We start from the raw sequence: 27222 nt of genomic DNA on the forward strand, positions 1-27222 counted from the left end.
GATCCAAACTTGGGTCCCCTGGAGGCGCAGCAAATGCTCTTAACCACTGAACAATCTCTCCATCCTTCCTATGTTTTTATATCTCTACTTGTCCAAAGTATAATTCTGTAAATTATGAGATGGAACTCGATAAGTGGGTTCACTCATTGCAAACCCAGGTCTCACCAACCTATTAGATTTCAGGCAAGTAGTGCCTTAAACAGGACGTTGCAAAAGGGCGTTTTCTTGTTAACTTCAAGGAAAAGGAGTTGAAGCTTCTTACCAAGATGACAGTGATCCAGTTCAGGTCTGAGCTGGAAGCAGAACAATGGGGAATTCTATTCCGGATGTATCGCTCTTTATTCCTTGAGGTTTGCCTTACAAAGGTGAGCAGGCAAATCTTCTTTGCTTCAGGGAGAACAAGCTCTCCAAACCACACGAGTGAATGTCTCACAGCAAGGCAGCACACTGGGCTTAGTGAGATGGGAGCGACATGGACTTTTTAAATACCCTAAATCCTTTTGCTGGTCCAGGGTATGGAGGTGGTGGCGAGACACTGTGTTTTCTGGTCAGTGCTACTGCCTGTTCATAGGAAGGCAGTCCTGCATCCTCTGACGATGACAGAGGAGACAACACGGCCTCATCATGTGTTCTGAAAATGATGGAGGGTGTGTGTCTGGCCCTTCTTGTGTAGGCAGCTGAAGACCTAAACAGAGAGAAAACATTTAGGTTTAAGAGAGGTGAACTTCTGGGTTCACATAGTGACTCTAAGAAATTCTACGACAGTCTGGCAGTGGTGATGCAAGCCTGTAAGCTCAGCACTTGGGAGGCAGGTGGATCTCTGTGAGTTCGAGGCCAGCCTGGTCTGCAAAGTGAGTCCAGGACAGCCAAGGCTACACAGAGAAACCCCGTCTGGAAAATAAACAAATATTCTAGAAGCTCAAGTGAATTCATAAATAAATAAATTAATTTTTAAAAAATTCTAGAAGCCAGGCTGTGGTGGCACACACCTTTAATCCAGTACTCTGGAGGCATGTTGGATCTCTGAGTTCAAGGCCAGTCTGGTCTACAGAATGAGTTCAGGACAGCCAGGACTACACAGAGAAACCCTGTCTGGATAAATAAATAATTAAAAACTCTAAACTTCCACTGGGTATGGTGGCAAACCACTCTGGAGGCAGAGGCAGGTATATCTCTGTGAGTTCAAGGCCAACCTGGTCTACAGAGTTCCAGGGAAAACAGTGTCACGCAGAGAAAGCCTGTCTCAAGTTTAAAAAAAAGAAAGAAAGAAGAAAAGAAAAAAAATGCAACTCACCATTTGAGCTAGGTTGTACCTAGGATCCAAGTGCCTCTACCTCTAGCACAGTAACAAATATCACTACATGCTCAGCTTTTTGAATGTATTTATTTATATTTTTATGGGTTTGACTGTCTAACTTGCACATGTGTATGTGCAACACTTGAATCCATGTGCTCTCATAGCAAGCATCTCATCTACTAACTGTCTTCTCAGGCCCAGTTCATAATTTGTTTGCTTGAGACACAGTCTCTCTACAGAACCCTGGTTCCCCTGGAACTCCCTATGTGGTCCAGGCTGGTCCTGAACTCAAGGAGATCTGTCTGCCCTTGCCTCCCAAGTCCTGGGATCAAAGGCATGTGCCACCGAGCCCATTTTTAGCAAGAGACCCTGTCTCAAAAAAATAAGGCAGAGAAGCAATTGAGAAAAACATCTGATGTTGACCTCTGGCCTCCACACATACCCATATATGAGAGTGAACCAGCACATGTGCACACATCCATGTAACACACACACGCACGCACGCACGCACGCACATGGGAGAGGAGGAATAATCCTAAGCTAGAGATAGTGGCTCATTTCTAAAATCAAAATGCCCAGCCTGGTTTACAAAGTGAGTCCAGGACAGCCAAGGCTAATACAGAGAGACCCTGTCTCAACCCCCCCCCCCCAAAACAAAACAAAACCCCAAAACCAAACCAAACCAAACCAAATAAGCAATCAAACAAAACCCAAAAAACAACCCCCCGAAAAACCCCAATAAATAAATAAATAAAATAAAATCATACACTTGGGAGTAGAAGCAGGAGGGTTAGGAGTTTAAAGCCATCCTTGGCTACATAGCAAATTCAATGCAGCCTGGTATCCATGAGGCCTTGTCTTTAAAAAAAAAAAAATTCCAGCTTGGCATTGTGATAAAAACCTTTAATCCCAGCACTCAGGAGGCAGGAGGATCTCTGAGTTTGGGGCCAGCCTGGTCTACAGAGTAGTGAGTTCCAGGATAGCCAGGGCTACAGAGAAATGCTGTCTTGAAAAACAAACAGACAAAAAAACCCCAACTGTTTTTGATAAGTGTACAACCCATTTCATTAAAGCAAGTTTACTTTACACATGGAGGCCCAAAGTAGCTTTCTATTACGTGGCATAGTAGAAACAATAACAGCTTTGAAGTCTTTCTTGGGTCAGACGTGGATCTGAAACTATACTCTGTCATCCCATGATCAAAGTTAAGCTCCCTGACTCAGTTTCCTCCTTTCTAAAATGGGGATAATAGAGCTGCCTCCACCGAGTTGCTGGTGTGGACTGAGTGGGCGTTTGCTGTAAGGCTCCCAGCAGAGTGAATCCCTCTTTTTCCCATTGAGCTGTATACCTGGTCTGGAGGCTAGGTTTTAAAAAGCATAAACAGCACATGGGAAGATAGGAACACTCTTTCTCAAACTTTTGGAACCACCTAGGTTCACAAATGAATGATCACAACAAAAGTTAATATGGATTCTATAATATATGCAGAGTACTTAGTGATCTGGGCCGCCCTACGGAACAATGCCAAAAGGCACCATTCACACGTATCTGTGTAAACATTGATCCCATGGGACTACAGCATGATGGCTTTGATGTACATGTAAGTAACATGTCCAAGGACAAACGCCTTAGTCAGTTGTGTACTCAAGATCTCAGCATCGGCATCCCAGCTCCCACGCTGTATCACATCCTGTTTAGGACGGGAATAGTACACTTTGGTCTCTTTCGGAAACAAATGCTGGCCTAAGACTGCTGCTATTTTGGGACGGATTCACATCTTGGAGTAATACACCAGAATATGTAAATCAAGTGGCGAATACAAATTTACAAGGAGGTATTCAATGCTTTGGAAATACTGCACCAGACTAACCAGTCAAACTGATACTGTGTGATTCCACGTGTGTGAGTGCAGAGTAGTAAAATTCACAGAGGTGAAAGGCAGGATGGCAGTGAGCGGGGGCTGGGTACTTGAGCAGAAGATGGGGGAGGGGTGGGGTGGCTGAGTTCACAGTCATGGAGCTGGAGGCCATTGTAAAGTCATGGGACTGAGATGGATTCTGAACTTGAACAACCTACTTATAAATAAAGAGGATAGATCTTATTTTTATGTAAACTACTATTCTGGAAATGCATTTAAATTATAATATTTTAAATACAAAAATTAAGTTGCAAATGGAACATATAGTATGCATACCAAATCCATAGCAGTAATTTCTTTCTTTCTTTCTTTCTTTTTTTTTTTTTTTTTTTTTTCCGAGACAGGGTTTCTCTGTGTAGCCTTGGCCATCCAAGACTCACTTTGTAGACCAGGCTGGCCTCGAACTCACAGCGATCCGCCTGCCTCTGCCTCCCGAGTGCTGGGATTAAAGGCGTGCGCCACCACGCCCGGCTTTTTTTGGTTTTCTTAAGACAGGGTCTCTCTCTTAGCCTTGGCTGTCTTGGACTCTAGACCAGGCTGGCATCGAAGTCACAGGGATCCAGCTGTGTCTGCCTAGTAATTTTCTTTTTAAAGTCTTTTCTCTCTCTCTCTCTCTCTCTCTCTCTCTGTGTGTGTCTGTGTGCATCACATGTATATATGGAGGGCAGAGGACAATTTAGGGGGTTATTCCTCAGGAGCCGTCCATTTGGGGGAGTTTTTGTTTAAGACAGGGTCTCTGTGTACCCCTGGCTATCCTGGAACTCTGTATGTACGTGGACAGAGGTCCATCTTGTCTTTTGAGACAAGTCTCTCACTGAGATCACATCTCACTAGTTAGGCTAGGCTGGGTGGCCAGAGGGCCCCAAGCAGCCTCCTGTGTCTCTGCGCGGGTACTGGGACTGCACACACTCACACCACGGACCGGCGTTTTGCATGGGTGCTGGGGTCCAATTCAGACTCTCTTGCTCGTCTAACAAGCACATTACTGACTGAATTATCTCGCCAGCTCAGTGGTTATTTCTAAAGCAGGAAGATTCTGAGACTTTAAAAAAAGTTTTTATTTATTTACTTATTTGTGACAGGGTCTCACAACCATTTATAGTGAGATCTGGTGCCCTCTTCTGGTCTGCAGGTGTATGTACAGGCAGAGTACTTTTTTTTTTTTTTTTTTTTTTTTTTAATGATGTTACTGTGTGTGTGTGTGTGTGTGTGTGTGTGTGTGTGTGTGTAGGTCAGGGGTTAACACCAGTGTTTTTCTCAAGTACTCTCCACTGTAGTTTTTGAGACAAGGCCTCTCACTGAACTGGAACTTTCTGATTAAGCCAGCCTGGCAAGCTTGGGGAGCCTCTGTCCCCACCTCCCCGAAATTGGATTGCAGAACTGAGGTCGGAGGTTTGTGCAGAAAGGACTTTGCTGACTGAGCCATGTCTCTGGCGCTATCTCTTAATTTTGACAAAGCTACCATGACAACATGGTAGTGGGAAAAAGTGAGTAAAGGATGCAGGAAAACTCTTTGTATACTATGTTTGCAATCTTTGTGATTATCTAAGATTATTGTAAATGCCTAAAAACAAAAAGGTATCAGTTTGATCCACATAAAAATAACAATACAGAATGCACATTAATGAAGCTAATATTTTGACTTACCCCGGGTATGGCTGCCTATTACACTTGGTGATACACAGATAGTAACCAAGTAAGCCAAAAATAACCAAGAGTACTCCAGCAGCAATTAATCCAGTCAGAAGGCCCATAACATCAATTTTCTCTTTGTTAACATCTTTTAAAAAATTAAAATTAATTATTAGTATGACTGAAAAGCATCATCCATAATATCAATACATTTAACACATTATTAAGAATCTCATCATTAGCTGGGCGTGGTGGCACATGCCTTTAATCCCAACATTCAAAGAGGCAGAGGGAGGCGGATCTCTGTGAGTTTGGGGCCAGCCTGGTCTACAAAGTGAGTCCAGGACAGCCAACGCTATACAGAGAAAACCCTGTTTCAAAAAAACAAAAAACAAACAAACAAAAATCTCATCATTGCTAAATCATTTATCTTTTTTCTTTTGTGTTAATGAATCTACCTGAAAAATATATTTGTTTTTAAATTTTTTATTTTTTAAAAGATTTTCTTTATTTATTATGTATACAATGTTTTGCCTGAATGTACACCTGCAAGCCAGAAGAGGGCACCAGATTTCAGTATAGATGGTTGTGAGCCACCATGTGGTTGCTGGGAATTGAACTCAGGACCTTTGGAACAGCAGACAGTGCTCTTAACCTCTGAGCCATCTCTCCAGCCCCTGAGAACAATTTGTGAGAGCTGGTTTTTCTCCTTCTACCATGCAAGCCCTGAGAGTTGAACTTAGGTTTGATGGCAAGCATTTTTACCCACTGAGCCATCTTGCCAGCTCTTAAATAGTATTTCTTAGACACTTAACTATGTTTATTATTTTATTTATTTAAGTAGGCCATATTATATGAATAATATCTAACAGGACGTGGAATAGACATGTACTTTGCACTGTGAGAAACATTTTGGTTCATTTATCAGGCAATCTTGTAACAGTCTCCTATGGGAGGAGCCTATCTAAGAGGAATGAAAGAACGGAGGGCAAGACTAATTAAACAAATGACCGAAATGCAGCTAGAGGGGGAAATGGATGGAAAGAAGTAAAAAGGAATTGACTGAGCAGGAACCAAATGACAATCCGAACCAGTGGGTTCCACTGTTCTGTAGCACGCTGGGGTAGCCATTGCTAATACTTTATTGGATATTTCAAGATAGAAGATTTTGTATATTATCACCTCAAATGACAAAGGTTTGATGTGATAGATATGCTAATTGCCCTGATTTGATTACCACACATTGAATATAGGTGTTAAAATACCACACTGTAGTCTGTAAATAGGTACAATTATTATGTATCAAATTATTAAAAAGGAAAGAAAGCAGCTTGAGATGACCAACACAGGCAAGACAAATGCTTTTTCTTCTCCAGAAGTTACTTATTTCTAATATTCTCCTCCTTTTTTTTGTTTCTTTCTTTCTTTTTTTTTTTTTGGTTTCTTGAGACAGGGTTTCTCTGTGTAGCCTTGTCTGTCTACCTGTCTCTGCCTCCCAAGTGCTGGGATTAAAGGTGTGCCCTACCATACCCAACTCTCCTCCTTTCCCCCCCCCCCCCCACTGGAGATTGAACCCAGACTTTAGTACATGCATTCTGAGTATCTTTAGTCATTCTCTTCTTCCTGCTCCCAGGGTGTTGTGCGGTTTCCTAGAGCTGGCCTGGAATTCACTATGTAGCCATGGAAGGTGACCAATGAGATTACAGCTGTACACCACCATACCCGGTTTTTATGCTATGCTGAGGCTCAAACCCGAGGCTTCAGGCAAGCACAGCTGGGCTATCCACCTTCAGCTGTGTGTGTGTGTGTGTGTGTGTGTGTGTGTGTGTGTGTGTGTTGCTGGGGATCAAGCTGAGGGGTGTGAGCTTGCTTAACTTAAACTGTAGCCCCAGCCCATATCTAGCAATCTCATAGGTGTCCTGCTAACTTGAAATGGTAAAAGAAGAAAACGTCATCCTAATGTATAAATTGGAGCTAACAAAGTCTTACTTTTGTGCAAGTTTCCACTCTGCTGAGCTGCTCAAAACACCTTTCTACCCATTACCTCATTTCCCTAATATCTTGCCAAACTTGATTTTCAGTATGGAAAGAGGTGAAGGGAGCCTTCTGTCTCCCACAGCCCAGCGTATAATTGAGAAACCATCCTTGGTATGCTCGTTGAGCAATAGCCAAACTCAGACATCAAAACCGAACGGTGCTACAACGGCAAGAGGTGAGAGGAAAGCATCACACACCAGCAGTTCTTCACCTTACCTGATCTTGTGGTTGGTCCTTTAATTGAATAATCCTTCCAAAATGTAATCTAAGGAAAAGAAAAAGGAAAAAAAAAAGATGAAACATTTCAAGTTTATGTAATTTATTATCATTTCATTTGTTCCCAGTGGCCTAGATTGGAGGTGGCAAGCTCTTGGCACTTGACCCAGGTAGGACACCAGTTCATTCAAGCTCAAGAGAGTGATTCATCTTGCTGTTTCTGCCGTCTGGCTAGCTGGTGAAGGGATGGCTGCCAGTCCCAGCTCTCTACACCACGCCCTGTTAGTCTCCCCATTACCCAGCCGAGACAGTAGGGGGACTGCCACATTTGAGAGGCAGCAAGAGTACCAAAAGGAGAAGTTGAGGTCGGCCATCTTTGAAAAGCCATCTCGCTTTCTGCCCTGGGGGTGTCTCTAGGAGAGCTGAGTTTACCGACTTGCAAAGTTATCTCTGCAGCAGTTTGAATTCTATGTGCTTTGGATGAATAGAAGAATCAGAATTTTTTAATGATGAAAAACATGATTGAATCCCAACAGGCACACTACAAAGTATATTCTTTGCTTTTCCCACCTTAATACATGTAGTAAATATTTGCAAGAAATGAGGGCCTGGGAAGGACCGTGGGAGAATGAATAACTAGGTTTCCTCACTAGGACTGAAGGATCCCTGGGGAGCTTCGTGTTCAGCAAAAGTGAAGAAGGATGCTGGAGAAAACAGCAGGAGCTGGCACTATTTACAAACAGAGCAAAGAAGCACTAGCATTCCCCAAGAAGGTCCCATATTACACCTCTCTGTGCTCTCTATTCCTAGGTTAACAGGCAGGATTTAATTATATTTAAATAGAGAATTTTTAAAACCCTGGGGGCTGGAGAGATGGCTCAGTGGCTTAAGAGCACTGGTTGCTCTTGCAGAAGACCCAGGTTCAGTTCCCAGCAGCCACATGGCTCACGGTCATCCGTAACTCCAGTTCTGGAGGACTGGAAGCCTTCCTCTGACCTCCTCCAGCACCAGCAAGCATGTGATGCACAGACAAGCATGCAGACAAAACACTCATACCTATAAAAAATAGGGAACTAGGCTGGGCATGGTGGCACACTCCTTTAATCCCAGCACTCGGGGAGGCAGAGGCAGGTGGATCTCTGTGAGTTCGAGGCCAGCCTGGTCTACATAGTGAGTCCAGGACAGCCAGAGCTACACAGAGAAACCCTGACCCTCTCCCCCCCCCCCAGAAAAAAAGGAAGTAATTTTTAAAATAATCTTTTTTCTTCCTTAGGCCAGATATAGTGGTGTATGCTTTTAACTCCAGCATTCAGGAGGCTGAGGCAAGAAGATCTCCACTTACTGAGACCCTTCAACTCAAAAAAAATTCCTCCCTTAAATTACATAGACAAATCAATGAGATCTTACACACCAGAAGCCACTTTACATCCTCAATGCCAGCAGCCTAGAGAGATGGCTCAGTGGTTGAGAGAGCTTGCTGTGCAATCATGAGGACCAGAGTTCAGATCCCAGCACTCAGACAATAAACACTACATCCCCTAAACACCTTTAACTCCAACTCCATGGAATCTGACACTTTCTTCTAGCCACGTGTACACAGGTACTCACTTTCTTCTAGCCACGTGTACACAGGTAACCATACCCACACATCTGTGCATGGCTACACGCACTCATACAGACACACATGTACATAAAAATAAGTAAAATATCCTTAAAAAAAACACCCAGATAATATCCTCAGTGCCTGGCACATAAGAGAGTGTCAATAAATAGCTTAAATATAGATATAGGCAATCAAAAAAAGGCAAGGTCACTGAGAGGAAAATTTGTGCTGCCTTAACTGATTGATGCTTAAGGCAAAGCAACACTCTGTGAGTGGTGTTGCTGGGGGTGGAACCCAATGGCTTGTGTTTTCTAGTGCTGTGGCCTCTGAGCCACCTCCAAATAACATTATTGACTTAAAATCCACCTGCTCTGAAACTATTTTTGAATATAATAAACACTGAAAACGTAGTCAGGCATGGCAGCACAGCACTTGAGAGGGTGAGGCAGGAGGAGCTCTGTGAGTTTGAGTCCAGCCTGGTCTACATAGGAAGTTCTAAGATACCCAGGTTTATACAAAGAGACCATGCCTCAAAACAAAGAAACAAACAAACAAACAATAAAAAAAGTTAAACACAAAACCACAGCGTAGCGGATAATTTGATAATCACCATAAACCCAGTTAATTAAGCACAGAACCAACTTTAAAGAGGCTTACTTAGCATTTTAAGAAGAGGAAAGAGGGAACAGGCATACAATCTTGATTTTCTTTAAAGCACACAGGTCTGTAATGTATTTAGTGCCACTTTTTCAAAGTATAATGAAGTAACTTCCCAGGTGATTGACCTCACTAAACAAATTACCGTTTTTTCGTCATCCCCGAAAATCTCTCTGGCTTCTTCATAATTACAGAACTCCTCGTAGCACTCTCTCTCCAGGTCCCCGGGAGTGAAGAGTTCTAAATCAAACCTATTGTACAGGAGGCGGCGATGCATAAAGATGTTTGCTGCTTCTTTTGATGCAAAAACTAATGAAGAAATTTAAAAAAAAAAAAAGATTTCAAACACAATAAAGAGAAGGCAGAAACTTCCTGTTCAAACTGGAGATAAAAAAAAAAAAAAACCATTTTCTTGACGAGGGTAAACTGTACCAGCATCTCCTGGGTGACTTTCACACTGGCCCTTACAAGTGGCAGCCTCAGGGGAAATGTTGGCAGTTTCAGATAATATTGGAAATGCTTATGCCTCAAATTATTAACAAATAAATATTATTAAAGTTTCAGTTATCCTTCCAGGCGATTATTTTTTTTTCCCTGTAAATAGATAGGAAAACTCTATTTCCAAATGTTTCCTTATTAATTTTCCTTCCTTCCTTTTCTTCTTTATAGTGCTAGGATACAACCTAGGACCTCAATGATGTTACTATGGTTTTTTGTTTTTTTTTTTTTGGTGTGTGTGTGTGTGTGTGTGTGTGTGTATGTGTGTGTGTGTGTGTGTATTTGTGTGAAATGTGTGTGCTTCTGTATTGGCACATCGACCCATTTGGAGGCCAGAAAAGAATGTTAATCTCCATTGTATTCTTTGGAGGCAGGGTCTCTCACTGACCCTGAAACGCATAACTTTGCCTATCCTGGCTGCCCAGCAAACTCCCAGACTCCACGTGTCTCCACTTCCAGTGCTGGGGTTTACTGGTGTATGGATGGCCATTCTTGGCTTTTACGTGAGTGAAGTTGTCAGGCTCGCAATAACAAGAGCTCTTACCCACTAAGCTGTCTCCCAGCCCCACATTAACATTTCTATATTGGAGATTTTATACACGCTTATGCTAAAAGAATTCTAAACTCCTAAGTTTATAAAATTATAGGCTAATTAGAAGATTAATTTAGAGCCAGGTGGTGGTAGCATACGCCTTTAATCCCAGCACTAGGGAGGCAGAGGACAGCCTGGTCTACAGAGCTAGTTCCAGGACAGCCAAGGCTAACACAGAAACCTTGTCTTGAAAAACCAAAAAACCAACAAAAACAAACAAAGAAGATGAACTTAAAGCCATTCAGTCCATACCAAAGGAATAGTTCATTTTACCCGTTCATCCTACCCTCCCTGCATTGTGGGGTTTCTTCCATATTTATTAAAAAATCGATGAGAAATATAATAAGGTGAAGCATGTGATAGCAAAAAAATGAGAGAGGGGGCAGGACTATAATTTGTGAGTTTTGTAACCTCTGGTTGGCTATTATTATTATTATTATTAGTTTTTTAGAGACAGGGTTTTCTCTGTATAGCCTTGGGCTGGAGCTACAGACTCATTTTATAGATCAGGCTGGCCTCAAAGAGCAATCAGCCTGCCTCTGCTTCCCTGAGTGCTGGGATTAAAGGCGTGTGCCACCATGCCCAGCTTGGCCATTCTTCTTTATTTTTTGGTTTTTCGAGACAGGGTTTCTCTGTGTAACAGCTCTGGCTATCTTGGAACTCGCTCTGTAGACCAGGCTGGCCTCAAACTCAGAGATCTGCTTCTGCCTCGCAAGTGTTGGGCATTAAAGGTGTGTGCCACCACCACCTGGCCATTATTCTTAATGTCATAAGAATACTCATGTTTTCCCCAAGACCTTTTTCTATACATTAACTATCTAAGTAGGTTAAAAATCTTCTAGATCTGTCTTGGCCAACGCAGGAGTTTCTGGTCACATATGGCTACCAAGCACTAGAAAACTGGTTAGTCTACCTGCGATCGAAAACACACAGAGAATTTTAGAATTTGTGTCGAAAAATGTGTGAAAGAACACAGGTAAGTTTTAGGTTGTATATACTTTGGAAAGGCATCTTGGATATTAGGTAAAATTAAAACCACTATTAAACCTACTATTTAAACAAATTAAAACATTATTTCACAGCCAGGTGATAGTGGCGCACACCTTTAATCCCAGCACTTGGGAGGCAGAGTCAGGTGGATCTCTGCAAGTTTGAGGCCAGCCTGGTCTACAAAGCGAGTCCAGGACAGCCATGGCTGTCATAGAGAAACCCTGTCTCAAAAAACCAAAAACCAAACCAAAACAAAACAGAAAAAAAAAAACAAAAAAAACCCACCATTATTTCATCTACTTCTTTTTGCTTGTTTCTTTTTTTTTTTTTTTTTTTTTTGGTTTTTCGAGACAGGGTTTCTCTGTGTAGCCTTGGCCATCCTGGACTCACTTTGTAGACCAGGCTGGTCTTGAACTCACAGCGATCCGCCTGCCTCTGCCTCCCGAGTGCTGGGATTAAAGGCGTGCGCCACCACGCCCGGCTTTGCTTGTTTCTTTTATTATTTGCTTTAATTAATTAATTTTTGTGGCATGGTCTTCCTATGCAGTTCTGGCTGGCCTGGAACTTGCTCTGTAGATTAAGCTGGTCTTGAACTTAGATACACCAGAAGTGCTGGGATCAAAGGTGCAGACCACTACACCTGGCTTCTTTTTGCTTTTTAAATTATGCATACTAGAAAAAAAAATCATTTAGGTGATTCACATAGATTCCAGAGTGTCAGTTTCTTACTCTTTTTTTCCTGTCAGTGCTGGAGATGGAAGCCAGCGATGCACATACTGGGCCAGCACTCTATCATGGCGCCACAGCCCTACTGCCAGTCTCTCTGTTAGGACGACATACAGGTTGTTGGAACCAAGGGGAAATGATAATGGAACAAATGAGGAGAATTGCTTTACCTCTCAAGGCAGAGAGGCCAGAATGCTTGAACACGTTTGCTCTTTCTCCACTGTCCCCTCAGAGATCCTTACCCTGTCATACGGAGGTGAGATGACAACTATCTGAAGTCTCCATTGTCCCCCCGCCCCCTCCAGGCTCTCCTGCGGTGGCTTGCAAGTGGTCTCCTCCTTCCTTTAACATGACGCTAACACAATAGCCAGAGAGAGTCTTTCTAAGAAATGTTTTAACTGGGAGTGGTGGTGCATGCCTTTAATCCCAGCTCTTAGGAGACAGAGGCAAATAGACCTCTGTGAGTTCTAGGACAGCCAAAGAAATGTAGAGAGACCTTGTCTAAAAAAAGGAGAAGAAGAAGAAGAAGAAGAAGAAGAAGAAGAAGAAGAAGAAGAAGTTTTAAATTGTTTTCATATTCATTTTTGTTTTGTGCATGTGTTTTGTTTTTTTTGTATAGTGTGTGCATATTAGGTGCTCCTGCCATGGCATCTGCGGATGTCAGAGGCCTAATAGTCTATGCAGCAAGTTGTAGGGTATCCAGGGCTATATGGAGAGACCCTGTCTCAAAAAAAAAAAAAAAAAAAAATCCACAACTTTTTCTGGGGATGGTGGCAAAAACCTTTAATCCCAGCACTCGGAAGGCACGGGGAAGTGGATCTCTGTGACTTTGAGGCCAGCCAGGTCTACATAGCAAGTTCCAGGCCAGTCTGGGCTCCATAGTGAGACCTTGTCTGAAAAGACAAAAACAAATGTTTTTTCTTACTTTGCCTTCTCAAAAATTTCTAGTAGCAGTCTCAAAGAGTTAATAAAAAATATTACATTAAAAAAAAAAAACCCGCAATCCCGCCTCCCACAGGATAAAAGGCAAAACCCTTTGACCCAGTGTTCCTTTCTATGTGATCCCCCTGCCTTGCTGGGCTGGGCTCCTGCCACTTCCTGTCCTGTGTGCACTGCAGCTGTGCACTTCCTCCACCCTGGGTCCTCCCTACCTGTGTGCTTGCTGCTTTTCTGCAGTAGACCTTCCTTTTTCAGTCTGTTCTTTCGCCTCCCTGGGATTCAGCTCAGTGTTAATGTGACCTCCATCCTATCTGATCAACATATTTTGCCACATTCTGCTTTTCCTGCAGCACTTAGCCCCAGCCTGCTTGTCACATGCTTCACTTACTTATCTGTTACCATAATGTTTGCTTCAAAGTGTTTTAAATGAACCATGTGTGCCTAGGGGAGTTTATGTGTACCATGTATGTGCAGGTGCCTGGAAAGGCCAGACCTGGAATTACAAACAATTTTGACATGCCATGTGGGTGCTGGAAAGCAAACCCGGTTTTCTTTGCAAGAGCAACAAGTGCTCTTAACCACAGAGCCATCTATTTAGCCTCCATGTTCTCTTCATGAATGGGAAGGATCCACAAAAGGGGAGATGCTGGTTACTGGCACATAAGAGAGGCCAAAAATACGGTGAGAACAAACTCACCTTTCTTAACTGTGGGAAAATACTCTTGGGTCTATATTCTTTTTTCTTTTCTTTCTTTCTTTCTATCTATCTATCTATCTATCTATCTATAGTTTGTGTGTGTGTGTGTGAGAGAGAGAGACAGACAGACAGACAGACAGGCAGGCAGGCAGGCAGGCAGACAGACAGACAGGCAGGCAGACAGACAGGCAGGCAGGCAGGCAGGCAGACAGACAGACAGACAGACAGGCAGGCAGGCAGACAGAGATAGACAGAGAGTGCAGAATGCACCACATATGTATATGAATACAAATGCACAGAGGCCAGAAGGGGGCACCTGGTGTCCTTTCTATCTCTTAGCCTATTTCTTTGTAGCAAGGTTTGGCCCTGAACCCAGGGGATTCATATTTTCTCTGCTGGGCCTAAAGCCAGCAGGCTTCAGCTGTCCTGCCTGCCCTACTCAGGGCAGGGGTGTAGAGTTACTGGCTTGTTATTGTGGGCGTTAGGATCTGAACTTGGGTCCACATGATTGTACAGCAAGCGCTTGTCACCATCTCCCCAGCCTTTACCCTTGGACCTAAGTTCTACAGGTAGAAGCGATTCATAGGAAAAGTTTGTGTTAAAGACGAGGCAGCTCCAAGCCTGCACAGCTGAGCTGCGTGAGCCTGTTGTGTGTTGCTGCTTCTCACATGAGCTCAGATCTTTACATTTTCCTGGCTAGAGAAAGAGTGCCAAGCAGCCATGGTGGGTCACACCTCAATCTCAGCACTGGAAAGGCTGAGGCCAGGATCAGTTACCATGCATGTGACATAGACTGGGTTATAGAGTGAGATCATAGCTTACTTTCCAAAGCAAAGTAAAAAGAACCACTGCCAACTTTCTCATAGATAAACCCATCATCTGATTCCTGAATACGCGTCCAGCTTACTCTGAGACCCAGTAAAGCTACTTTTTTGTATAAGGTGTTTCTATATATCCCAGCCTGGTCCGGAACTTACTGTGTAGCCAAGGCTGGCTTTGAAGCCACAAAGATCCTCCTAAGTGCTAGGATTATAGGTGTGTGCCACCACACCAGGCTATTAAAACTACTTTAATTAAGAGACAAAAGAAAAAGAGCTACAAACATTTTTATTTCTCCTGAAATGATGCTTATGACAATGTCATAAATACGACCTATGATTAATGACACTGCAATTGAACTTCACTTGGTGTGCTTTCCTAGATCTGCAGCTTGCCTCTCTCTGACCTCAGGAGAAACACTGTTGAGTTTTCTTTTCTTTAGAAAGCAGAAAATATCCCTGGTGCACCTAGGGCTCCCAGTGGGAGCTACTACCTTCCTTTCCCTGGACTACTGCATGTGTATGGGGGTGGGGGGGGGTGGTGTCACTGGCTTTTGAGCCTGTGTTTTTCTTGTCCTGAATCCTCTGAAGAGGTTGGCTGTCCGTGCAGTCCGCTATTACAGTCCTACCACTCAGATACTCCATTCTTCTCTTCTCTTCTGTTTCTTAGTTAAGATCCTTCTGTTTCGACAGTGTCCTAGGATTTTGAGCAGAGCTCTGCTGGAGGTCCCCTTCCCTACCCCCAGTTTCAGTAGTACTTACTTCCAAATTCATAATCTCACTTTCTATAGTTTCAGCTCAACCAATGTCTAAAAAAAAATATGGAATGGAAAAACTGCTCGGCATTCTGATGAAATCTCCTGTCCTTTCATTTAGTTCTGCCCAGAATATGAGTCATCCCTTTGTTCACAGTGTCCACGGGATATGCACTACCTGCCCATTAGTCAGCTAGTAGCCATTGGAACGGTCTGCTAATATGCCCAGACCTAGCCACAGGTTTCAGGCATCCGCTGGGGCTTTTGGAATGCCCACTGAAGATACAGGGAGGGATACTGTGCCTTTAACAGCTCCACTTATTTTGTGTCACTTGCAGATGGGAAGCCTTGCCCGTGTCTCATTGCTCTCCCAGCGCGAGCCTCTACCTCTGTTTCTACCTCTGGTACTGAGCTTATGCAGAGTGTCTGTTTACCCCGCCTCAGCCAGCAAGGCAAGAGTTTCTCTGACACAAGAATGATGATAGTCCTCTCTCCATCTTTAGCAGCCCGACACACAGTGGCTCCTGACTCATTTTCATTCCCCGCAAACATCTGTAGCCTTCTGCACTTGGGTCTGACTTCTAAATTCCTTTCCGGTGTTTGTGGCAGTAACTCCAGTGCCTGCTGTGTGGATGAAAGCAGTCACCCTCACCCCAGAGGGTAGTGTCTGGGTCTTACTGAGCACGGACCATCACCACAGCTGGACTTAGGGATAGTGGGTGGCCTGGAAAGCACATAACCTCTATCTGTTTCAAATTTGTCTATCCAATTGCCTAGAATTTGATTACTGGAATTACCAGAATTTGATTTCTTTAGGCTATTGTCCTTTCCTAACACACACACACACACACACACACACACACACACACACACACACACACACGGTAGGGGGTACACTTCATTGATCATTAATAAGCCTATTAAGAGAATTATAACAGATCCTACACAAGTGAAAATGAACAGAGAACTGGATCTGATAAAAAGGGATAAGGGAGCCGGGCATGGTGGCACACACCTTTAATCCCAGCACTCTTGGGAGGTAGAGGCAGGCGGATCGCTGTGAGTTTGAGGCCAGCCTGGTCTACAAAGCGAGTCTAGGACAGCCAAGGCTATAAGAGAAACTATGTCTTGAAAAGCAAAACAAAACAAAACAGCAACAACAAAAAGGGATAAGGGACAGGAATGTGTGAGTAAATTCAAAAGTGCTATTGCTGGTGGCAAAACACCACGGCTAAGTAGGAGGAAGGATGGGGAGAGCCTAGGGCCCTTTCCTCCCTTTCTGGTTTTGCTAGGTTGGGCTTTTAAAATAGAAGCAGGAACCAATCTGTTTGTGACCTGTAACCGAAAATTCTGGGCTAGCAAGCCACACGCTTAATCTCCTAACCATCTGCTTTTATCTTGACATTTGGAAAACTTACCAGAAGGGACACTTGGCCCCCCTATCCCATCATTCTACAGAGGAAGCAGGTCAAGACTACCAGGGTAGAGTTCCTTGCTCAGGGTCTCACAAGTCTAGACTAGCGGACAGGATGTCGATCAGTGGCAGAGCACTTGTCAGTTGGGGTGGTGGCAGCGTCAGCGCTGGGGTTGGGGGAGGGCAGGACCGCGATTCCCAGTGGTGCCACAGACAAGTCCTGACAAGCGTTTGGCCTCCCTGTCAGTCTTTTCAAGAAGCAGCCGGCTCTTTACAACTAACAAGCACAGAGCTTTATCTAGGAAAAGGCAACTCATTGATTTTCGGACTTCGAAATAGGCTTTCATTTCAGTTGACCACAAACCAGGTGTTAAACATGTTTACCAAGGGTAACTCGGAGACGCGTTTGTACTTACTGTAGTTAAAAACCCACGGGCCTAAACCAGAAAGCCACAAGTTTAAAACAAAGGATATGCTGTTGCTCGGCGGTTCACCGGGGCGTGTAAGTCCCCTTACTACACTTTGCCTTGAGATCTATACAGTAGACCGCTTCTGGTTTCCAGACTTACCTTCTTCTGGGGCATGTTCGGAATCCTTTAGGCTTCTTGAACAATGAGGAACCGCGAGAGTAAGTGTGGGCAGCTGGCTGAGTAGGATCAGAAGTAGAAACATAGTCTAGCAACTGTCAAACGAACTGAAACAAAAGTAACAAAGACACATCAAAAGAAGAAGAAAAAGAAGCCCCTGTCTCATCCGGATGCGTTTGAGTCGAAACTGAGTCAACTACCTGTTGTACTCAAAGCCACCGTGCCACTGCTCCCCACGCGCGGGTTTTAATCTATCTGACCCAAGGCGCTCCGGACAGGTGGCACCCCCGGAGCGCCTGGGAACAAAAGCTGCTCCCCGGAATCTACGGAGGAGAAGTAGAACACTGGCCCTGGCAGACGCGACTCTCGCCCGCGCAGACGGGCAGCTAGGTGCTGGAATGCCACGGCCGAGGTCTCATCTCCCAGTGAACTCCCGCCCTTCCTCCCCGCTCCGCCTCGCCTCGCCTCTCTGTGCCACACCTGAGTCTCTCGGCACATGTTCCAGCAGCCCCTGGGCGGGAGCCGAGATATCTGTTTGTCCCCGAGGCAGCCCGGCCCCTGCCTTGGTGACGCGCCTGGATCTCGGCTACAGTCGGAGCCTGGCCCTTCGCTGCGCCCGGGTGACACCAGCGCGCAGAGGAGGCGCCTAGGATCCGCGTAGGGGCGCTCGGGGAACGTGCGCCTCACGGGGCCCAGCTAGTGTCCCTGGGGCCGCACCCACCGCTGCGGGACAGGGAGGAGAGGCGGGCCTTCGGCGGTCACCTGGCCGCGTCCTCCTCCCCAACCTCCCCCCACCCCTCGCCTTAGCGACCAGGACGCTCTCAGTTTGGCGGCTAAATAGATCGCCCTAGGCACAACAGGCAGTTTTGCTAATTTAGAAGGGAAGCTTGGGATCCTGAGGTTACCTTCGATCAGCTGCTCTCACAGGGGGGTCCCGGGGTGAGAACACAGTATTCATCCGGGGAAAACAGACTTTGTTCGTGAGTTGCACTGTCACACGTGACCAAAAATTAATCAATTACTTTAGTTCTCAGACGTGTTTTTATAACAGATCTGGGATGTCTACAAAATCCTTTCAAGATGTCTCCGAGTTAAAAGTGTTTCCACAATAACGATGTATGGTTTCACCTCTTTTACTTTCATTTTTCCCTCGAGTTTATAGTGGAAATTTCCAGAAGCTATTTGACATGTAATGATATCATCACTCTGCCAACTAATAAAACACCAATGGATGAACACTTGTGATGTTTAAAAGTATCTTCCACACTACTAGAGTAGTCGGTATGTAAATTTAAACAGAATTTAACAAATTGCACTTGTTCTCAGTATATTTCTGCTTTTATTAGGTTATCTTTGGTCATAACTACTTGGACAGCTAATAACGTCATAATAACTTCATAATCTTAGATCTTGAACTTTTCGTTGTCCCCCCCCCCCCCCCCCCCCGAGAAACAGAAAGAACAATGAACAAACTTCATTGTCATGAGATGAAATAAAGTTTTGGAGATGTCTCTATTTTAAATTGTTATGTGAGAGATATAATTAGGAATAATTCAAAAGGCCCTGAGCTCACAGTTTGAGGATGAAGATAGGGAAACAGTGTATTCCCACATCCTTTATGCCCAAACAATATGCTCTCTGTCTCTTGGCAATGATATTTTAAGTTCTGTTCTTTGGCCAGAGTAGCCTGGAACTTGGTACAGTTGGGTCAACAAAATTAAATACCATTTTTTGACTCCTTTCTAGTCTTCAGTTAATTCACTTTTCACCACATTCATTTTTCTTCCCTACAAGTCTATTATCTGTTTTATTGTGATTAATGGAGTGAAGTAAAATTTTCCAGATTATTCTGCAGACATTGTTTTTGTTTCCCTTTAAACAGTAACCGTGCCCCACACCCTTGCCCTTGCCCTTTCCATCTTGAGGGTTAAGCCTTTTGGATAATAGAGTCTGCTCTAGTCCCTTATCTAAGCCTTCGAGCTGAGATGGTGGGGAAGCTAGAAATACCTTCCTGTGGAGCACAGGAACCAGAAATATCCAGAACACCCATTCTTCTGCTCACACATTTAGTCAAGTTACTGCTGGAAGCCCTGGGAATAGAGGGCTAAACACAAGTTTCCTTCTGGGAGAACTGGGTCTTCTGAGATCTGTATCTAAGAATGCAGACTTCTGTCACCGTGCTCAGAAAAGGGCCCTTCCAGTGCATTTCCATAGGTGTCAGGTATTTATTGTTAGGAACAAGTGCTTCACATTATTTTTATTATTTATTTATTTACTTTGGCAGGGGGAGGGTGTTTAAGACAGGGTTTCTCTGTATAGTCCTACCTGTCCTGGACCTCACTCTGTAGACCAGGTTATCCTGGAACTCAGAGATCTGCCTGCCTCTGCCTCCTGAGTGCTGGGATTAAAGGCGTGCACTACCACCACCTGGCCACACATTTTTTTTTCTTAAAGATTTATTTATTATGTATACAGTATGCATCAGATCACATTATAGATGGTTGTGAGCCACCATGTGGTTGCTGAGAATTGAACTCAGGACCTCTGGAAGAACAGTCAGTACTCTTAACCACTGAGCCATCCTCTAGCCCCTTTTTTTAATTTTTAAAAAATTTGTCTATTTAAAAAAATATATTTATACACTGGTGTCAGAGTATCAGATCCCCTGGAACTGGAGCTACAGACAATGTGACCTGCCATGTAGGTGGTAGGAATTGAACCCAGGTCCTCTGGAAGAGCTCTTAACCCCTACGCCATCTCTCTAGCTACCCATGCCTTTAATTTTTTTTCCACGCTATTTTTCACATATTTTGTTAATTCTTTGAGAATTTCATACAGTGCATTTTGATCACATTCACCTCTCCTCCCCCAACTCCTCCCACATCTACCCTCACCTCTCTACCCACCCAACTTTGAGCCACCACCCCAAGTCTAATCCAGTTTATGTTGTCCAATCCAGTTTAGGTTTTCCTGCCCTATCAGGAGTCACAAGTCATTAAAGAAAGCTGACAAATGCCCCTTGCTTCTCAGCCAGTATTGGGCTTTGGAAGTAAGGACTTGTGCTTGCTGTCAGCTTCACACTATTTTAGGGAGAGGCTTCCTGCTGTGAAGTCAGCGGGTGGGAATCTGAGAGTGCTCGGTGGGAGAGTGAGTCCACCCACGTCGCTGAAAATTTGGGCTCAAACAAATGAGGCTTTGTGCTCACATCAAATACCAGCACTTATTGACTAGCTGTGAGGGGAGCCAGAAAGGACTGTTTCTCAGTGGTGAGTTACAGGCTACATGTTTTCTTCGTGATATGGGGCCTAAGAATGATTTGGCAGGACACAAGCTTGACTACTATGGAACAGAAAAATATTCTGAGGTTAGGAGAGAGAGAGAGATACTAACTGACACTTAATTTCTTCTGTTGTTTACTTTCTACATTTGATTTCTTATTTTATAATGACAATATTCATACACTTTTTTCCCCCTAAAGTATTTTAAACTCTCTCCTAGATAGCATTTCTCTGGTCATCTGTGAAGTTGGGCCAGATCCTCTCAGTCTCATTTCACACAGAGGGATGGATACTAAAGCACGGCAAAGCGAACGCAAAGGAGCCAGGTCCTTGACCTCGTCCAGTGCTGTCTTTGAATTATTAAGCAATGAAGGGTGATGGGTAAAGAATTATTTAATTTCAAAGTGAATAAGAAAAAAATCAGAGCAATGAGATGCTAGAGTTGGAAGATGTGTTAACGCATCTCTGGGTTTGAGCACATCCATACCCACCCACTTACCTATGTGAATTCAAGAATGAAATGGAAACTGGTTCCTGTGTGGGCATGAGGATGGACTCAAGGTCTGTGACAGAAAATGTTTAAGTCATAGCCATGAAGCTCTTCTGTGTAAGGTCACATTTGCGTCCTTAGAGACACACGGCTGGTTGTAGCACTGCAGTGCGTGGAACAGGAGAGGAACTGCACTAATGTTTCTGTGACATTTAGCCTTGACATTTCAATAGCAATTGGCTGCTGTTTTAATTTATCCCTGTAAAATCAGGAAGCAGAAACAAAATGACTCCTACTCCTCGATGTTAATTATGTACCCATGTGCAGGTATTTTTCTGTTATTGCATAGAGGTTAAAGACTCTCGGGGTTGTTTTGTTGTTGTTGTTTTTTTTTTTGTTTTTCGAGACAGGGCTTCTCTGTGTAAACTTGGCTGTCCTGGATTCACTTTGTAGACCAGGCTGGCCTCAAACTCACAGTAGTCCACCTGCCTCTGCCTCCCGAGTGCTGGGGTGCATGAGCCACCACACCCGGCTAGACTCTCTGTCTTAAACATTTGTGTGGAGCCTCTTGAGAAATTTTTGACAAAGTTTAGATTTAATTTCATTGTTGATGAACAGTGATTATTCATAGCAAAATAATTCAATAAAATCAAGAACCCCGGGAAATGTCATTTATTTCCTGTCATGGGCCAAGATGAGAACAATATGTTCTGACCAAAAAAAAAAAAAAAAAAGGCGTGATTCTGAGCTGCCCCCAGGGCCCTGTGACAAGGACTTTTGTCACAGTTTGTCATAGAGCTGTTATGTGTGTGTGGACATTGCATTTTTACAGCTGTAATTTGTTCATTGCTCATCACACATTTGTTATCATAACCTTACTGACTACAAAAGATTTTTCTTTCTGTTTGTTGTTTGTTGTGTGCTTGTTTTTACTGTGTCTCACTGTGTAGCCCTGGCTGGCCTTCTGTTCCAATCTTGTTCCTCCTCCCTTAACCTCTCAAATTGATTACAGGTGTTTACCACTCACTGCTGCTGCCACACAACTATTCTGGCCTCTTTTGTAAACTCATATCCAAGTAATTGTAGTATTCCACATGAGATGATTTTTTCCCATGCAGATTTATGCAGGATAACTTGCAAAACCATACTTCCATATATGACTTGTATAGGAAATGAAACAAACCATGCATTTCCACCTATAACTCATAGCGCTGATGAGTTAGCATGGGAGAGAAACGCAGCTCACTAGGAGATCACATCTCTTCCTTCTGCGCCAATAGGGTGAGGAAGAAAGAACATAGCAAGCACCTATAATCTCAGTTGATCTGGAAGCTGAGGCAGGAGGATCATGAGCTTTAAGTCATCCTGGGCAACATAGCTGCACAACACAATAATGCAGTGGCCATGGAGCTGCTACTGATACACACACACACACACACACACACACACACACACACACACGCACACACCACACACTCACACATAGAGATACAAATACACACACATACACACAGACAGACACATACACATACACACACAGACACACATACATACACACACATACACAGACAGACAGATACACATATACACAGAAACACACACATAACCAGGAGTGGTGGCGCACGCCTTTAATCCCAGCATTATGGGAGGCAGAGGCAGGCAGATGGATGTGAGTTCGAGGTCAGCCTGGTCTATAAAGTGAGTCCAGGACAGCCAAGGCTACACAGAGAAACCCTGTCTTGAAAAACAAAAAAACAAAACAAAATAGAAACACACACATACACAGACACAGTCATACACACAGACACACACACACAGAATAGAAAGCACATGTAATGTGGCAGTGCTTCCAGGAAATACACAAACAGGATTCCCTTTGTTCTCTTTGACTTAGTCCTGTGTTATTTCGCCTAACATCTTGTCTCTAACCTCTCAAATGTGTAGATTTTTTAAAAGTAATTTGCTAATTATTCTTCTCAGTCTGCATAGTCTAGAATTACCAAGTGTGTGTGTGTGTGTGTGTGTGTGTGTGTGTGTGTGTGTGTGTGTGTGTAATTTTGGGATTTTTTTTTTTTTTGGTTGTTGTTTTTTGCTTTTGACATACGATTTTACTTTGAACCCTAAACTATCCTTGAATGCTAAAGGAGATGAACGCTGGGATTATAGGTAGACACCACCACATGAGGTATCATTAAGAATTTCTACTATTTTTAGCTGGTTGAATTCCTCTTTTTTTTTTTTTTTTTTTTTTTTTTTTTTTTTTTTTTGGTTTTTCAAGACAGGGTATAAACCCAATTTTTAAAATTTAAATTTTAGTTTTGCTTTATTTTTCAAAACAGGCTTTAAATTTTTGTTTGTTTTATTTTTCAAGACAGGGTTTCTCTGTGTAACTCTGCCTATCCTGGAACTCACTCTGTAGACCAGGTTGGCCTCCAACTCACAGAGATTGGCCTGCCTCTGCCTCCTGAGTGCTGTGCTTAAAGGCCTGTGCCACCACCACCTGGTTTAAATTTAAGACTTTTATGTGGTGCCAGACATGGTAGTGCAGGCCTTTAAGCCCAGCACTCAGGGAGGCAGACGCAGGTGGATCACTGTGAATTCGAGGCCAGCCTGGTCTATAAAGCGAGTCTAGGACAGCCAAGGCTACTCAGAGAAACCCTACCTCAAAAAAGAAAAGGAAAGAAAGAAAGAAAGAAAGAAAGAAAGAAAGAAAGAAAAAAGCTGGGTGTGGTAGAGCATGTCTTTAATCCCAGCACCTGGGAGGCAGAGGCAGGCAGATCGCTGTGAGTTCAAGGCCAGCCTGATCTACAAAGAGAGTCCAGGACAGCCAGGGCTATTACATAGAGAAACCTTGTCTTGAAAAACCGTTGAAAAAAAAAGAAGAAGAAGAAAAAAAAAAGTTATGTGTATGAGTGTTTTGCCTGTGTATATGTCTTTGCACCGCACATGTGCCTGGTGTTTGGAGATACTAGAAGAGGGTGTCTGGATCCCCTGAACTAGAGTTAGACAATTATAAGCTGCCATGTGAGTACTGGGAATCAAACACAGGTCCTCTGGAAAAACAGTCAGTGCTTTTTTTTCTTTTTTCTTTTTTTTTTTTTTTTTTTTTTTTTTTTTGAGACAGGGTTTTTCTGTGTAGTTTTGGCTGTCCTAGACTTGCTTTGTAGACCAGGCTGGCCTCAAACTCACAGAGAAGTGCCTACCTCTGCCTTCTGAGTGCTGAGATTAAAGGCATGTACCATCACAGCCAGTGCTTTTTTTTTTTTTTAATAATTTTTTTATTAATTTATTCTTGTTACATCTCAATGGTTATCCCATCCCTTGTATCCTCCCATTCTTCCCTCCCTCCCATTTTCCCCTTATTCCCCTCCCCTATGACTGTTCCTGAAGGGGATTACCTCCCCCTGTATATGCTCCTAGGGTATCAAGTCTCTTCTTGGTAACCTGCTGTCCTTCCTCTGAGTGCCTCCAGGTCTCCCCCTCCAGGGGACATGGTCAAATGTGAGGCACCAGAGTATGTGAGAAAGTCATATCCCACTCTCCACTCAACTGTGGAGAATGTTCGGACCGTTGGCTAGATCTGGGTAGGGGTTTAAAGTTTACCGCCTGTATTGTCTTTGGCTGGTGTCTTAGTTTGAGCGGGACACCTGGGCCCGAATCTGCCTATCATAATGTTCTACTTGTAGGTTTCTAGGACCCTCTGGATCCTTCTACTTTGCTATTCTCCCATGCTTCTCTCATCTAGAGTCCTCCCCTCTGTCCCTGTTTCCTGGTAAGTGAAGGCTTTCATGGGACATGCCCCTTGGGCTAGTATGCAGATATAAGTGAGTATATACCATTTGAGTCTTTCTGCTTCTGGGATAACTCACTCATTATGATCATTTCTAGCTCAATCCATTTATCCACAAATTTCGGGAATTCCTTGTTTTTAATAGCTGAATAGTATTCCATAGTGTATATGTACCACAGTTTCTTTATCCATTCTTCTACTGATGGACACTTAGGCTGTTTCCATGTTCTGGCTATTATGAATAAGGCTGCTATGAACATGGTTGAGCAAATTTTCTTGTTGTGTGCTGGAGCATCTTCTGGGTATATTCTAAGGAGTGGAATAGCTGGTTCTTGAGGAAGCCCTATTCCCATTTTTCTGAGATAGTCACCTTGCACAAAACTCAAATCCAAGTGGATTAAAGACCTCAACATAAAACCAGAGACACTAAGTCACTTAGAAGAAAAAGTAGGGAAGAGCCTGGAACATATTGGCACAGGAGACAACTTCCTGAACAGAACACCATCAGCCCAGGCCTTAATGTCAACAATTAATAAATGGGACCTCATGAGGCTGAGAAGCTCCTGTAAGGCAGGAGACACTGTCAAGAGAACAAAGCGACAGCCTACAGACTGGGAAAAGATCTTCACCAACCCTTCATCTGACAAAGGTCTAATATCCAAAATATATAAAGAACTCAAGAAATTAAACACCACCAAACCAAATAACCCAATTGAGAAATGGGGCTTGGAACTAAACAGAGAATTCTCAACAGAGGAATATCAAATGGCTGAGAAACACTTAAAGAAATGCTCAACCTCCTTAGTCATCAGGGAAATGCAAATCAAAACAACTCTGAGATTCCATCTTACACCCATCAGAATGGCTAAGATCAAAAATTCAAGCGACACCACATGCTGGCGAGGATGTGGAGAGAGAGGAACACTCCTTCATTGCTGGTGGGAATGCAAACTAGTACAGCCACTTTGGAAATCTATCTGGTGCTATCACAGCCAGTGCTTTTAACCATTGTGCCTTCGCTCCATTTTACTTACTTAATATCCCCTTCTCTTTTTGTTTTTGTATATTCCTTTTCCTCTCTTTCCAATTTTATCTTTTTCTTTCTTTTTTTCCTTTGAGTCTCCTTAAAGTTGCCCTTGTAAACATTTTTATGATTGTAAATTTTTCCTCTCTGCTTGCTTGCCTGGCTGCCTGTTGGGTTTGATGTGGGGGTTCACTCCAGGGTTTCATGCGTGCTACTATGCTCTACCACAAAGCTGCACCCCCAGCATCTGAATCCTTTTCCTTTCATTCTTTCCCTTTCTAAGGGTCTGTGTAACTTTCTTAGGTTGAACTCTCTGAAATTACTTCTTTTTGTACACTCAATGTTCAAACCCGAACAGGACAGTCAAATGTTTGTAATTTCACACAGTTTAGCCTAAGAGTTTTCCTCAGCACTCAGTATTCGCTGAGTGATGACTCAGCAAAGCCTTCTCTGTTCTAGGAAATTTATATTTCAGAGCCTGAGGGTCTAGATTAAATTAGAGAACTTTGTATCGACTGTGAACTCAGAGCTGTGTTTGTGTTTTTTTTTTGTTTTCGTCAAGTATTACAGGCTCTCCTCAAACTTGTCATCATCCTGCTTTTCCCTCCAGAATTCTGGGATTAAAAACAACAACAACAACAACAATAACAACAACAACAAAAACCCCAAACAAACAGAATTCTGGAGTTGTAAGCATGTGCCACCACAGCTGGATGCAGAGTCTGCAACCACAGACAGTTAAAATACATTTTTTTTCTCCTTCTTCTTCTTCTTCTTCTTCTTCTTCTTCTTCTTCTTCTTCTTCTTCTTCTTCTTCTTCTTTTTTGGTTTTTCGAGACAAGTTTCTCTGTGTAACCTTGGCTGTCCTAGACTCGCTTTGTAGACCAGGCTGTCCTCGAACTCACATCAATCCGCCTGCCTTCTGAGTGCTGGGATTAAAGGCTTGCGCCACCACGCCGGACTATAATACGTTTTCTGATTCCTTCGTCTCATCACCCTTACCATTAGTGAGCTGCAGGGAAGGCTCAGGATCGCCTTGCGGTTTCCTGCATCAGTGTTATTCTCTGCATATTTGAATGGTGGTGAACAAAGTTACACACATACATCTTCTCGTGCGCATCTATATATGCACACATACACAGACTAGCATCTCACAAAAGCTGAACTATTTAGGGAAAGGATAAAAGGCTTGTTCATATATCACAGGCGGTGGAAGGAAGGGTCGGGTTCTAAAAACGAATTATCGTTCCAGTCTCATTAGCAG

At 43.4% G+C, this 27222-nt stretch overlaps 1 protein-coding gene across 2 annotated transcripts; it reads right to left on the reverse strand.

Annotated features, from left to right (window-relative positions):
* Nucleotides 1-335: 335 nt before the first annotated feature.
* On the reverse strand, nt 336-18090 carry Prrg4 (proline rich and Gla domain 4). Of its 2 annotated transcripts, none has more exons than XM_051144279.1 (6): nt 17857-18090; nt 17359-17483; nt 9506-9669; nt 7101-7149; nt 4863-4995; nt 336-685 (listed from the first exon to the last, which is right to left on the reverse strand). In XM_051144279.1, exons 2-6 carry the CDS (start codon nt 17459-17461, stop codon nt 454-456), a joined length of 681 nt encoding a protein of 226 aa, XP_051000236.1. In that variant the 5' UTR covers nt 17462-17483; nt 17857-18090; the 3' UTR covers nt 336-453. The 2 variants fall into 2 exon arrangements, with proteins under 2 accessions (XP_051000236.1, XP_051000237.1); XM_051144280.1 differs by lacking the exon at nt 17857-18090 and adding an exon at nt 17577-17802.
* Between the last annotated feature and the right edge of the window lie 9132 nt (nt 18091-27222).

The sequence above is a fragment of the Acomys russatus genome, chromosome 4 (assembly GCF_903995435.1).
Source record: "Acomys russatus chromosome 4, mAcoRus1.1, whole genome shotgun sequence".
NCBI classification, from domain to species: Eukaryota; Metazoa; Chordata; class Mammalia; order Rodentia; family Muridae; genus Acomys; species Acomys russatus.

What these genes read in the sequence shown, in the direction of transcription:
- Prrg4 (XM_051144279.1), bottom strand. Translation starts at nt 17,461, where the DNA reads ATGTTTCTACTTCTGATCCTACTCAGCCAGCTGCCCACACTTACTCTC. An exon ending in TCGGGGATGACGAAAAAACG is followed by an intron (nt 7,150 to 9,505) that starts GTAATTTGTTTA and finishes TCTTTTCCTTAG; the next exon opens with ATTACATTTTGGAAGGATTA. An exon ending in AGGACCAACCACAAGATCAG is followed by an intron (nt 4,996 to 7,100) that starts GTAAGGTGAAGA and finishes ATTTTTTAAAAG; the next exon opens with ATGTTAACAAAGAGAAAATT.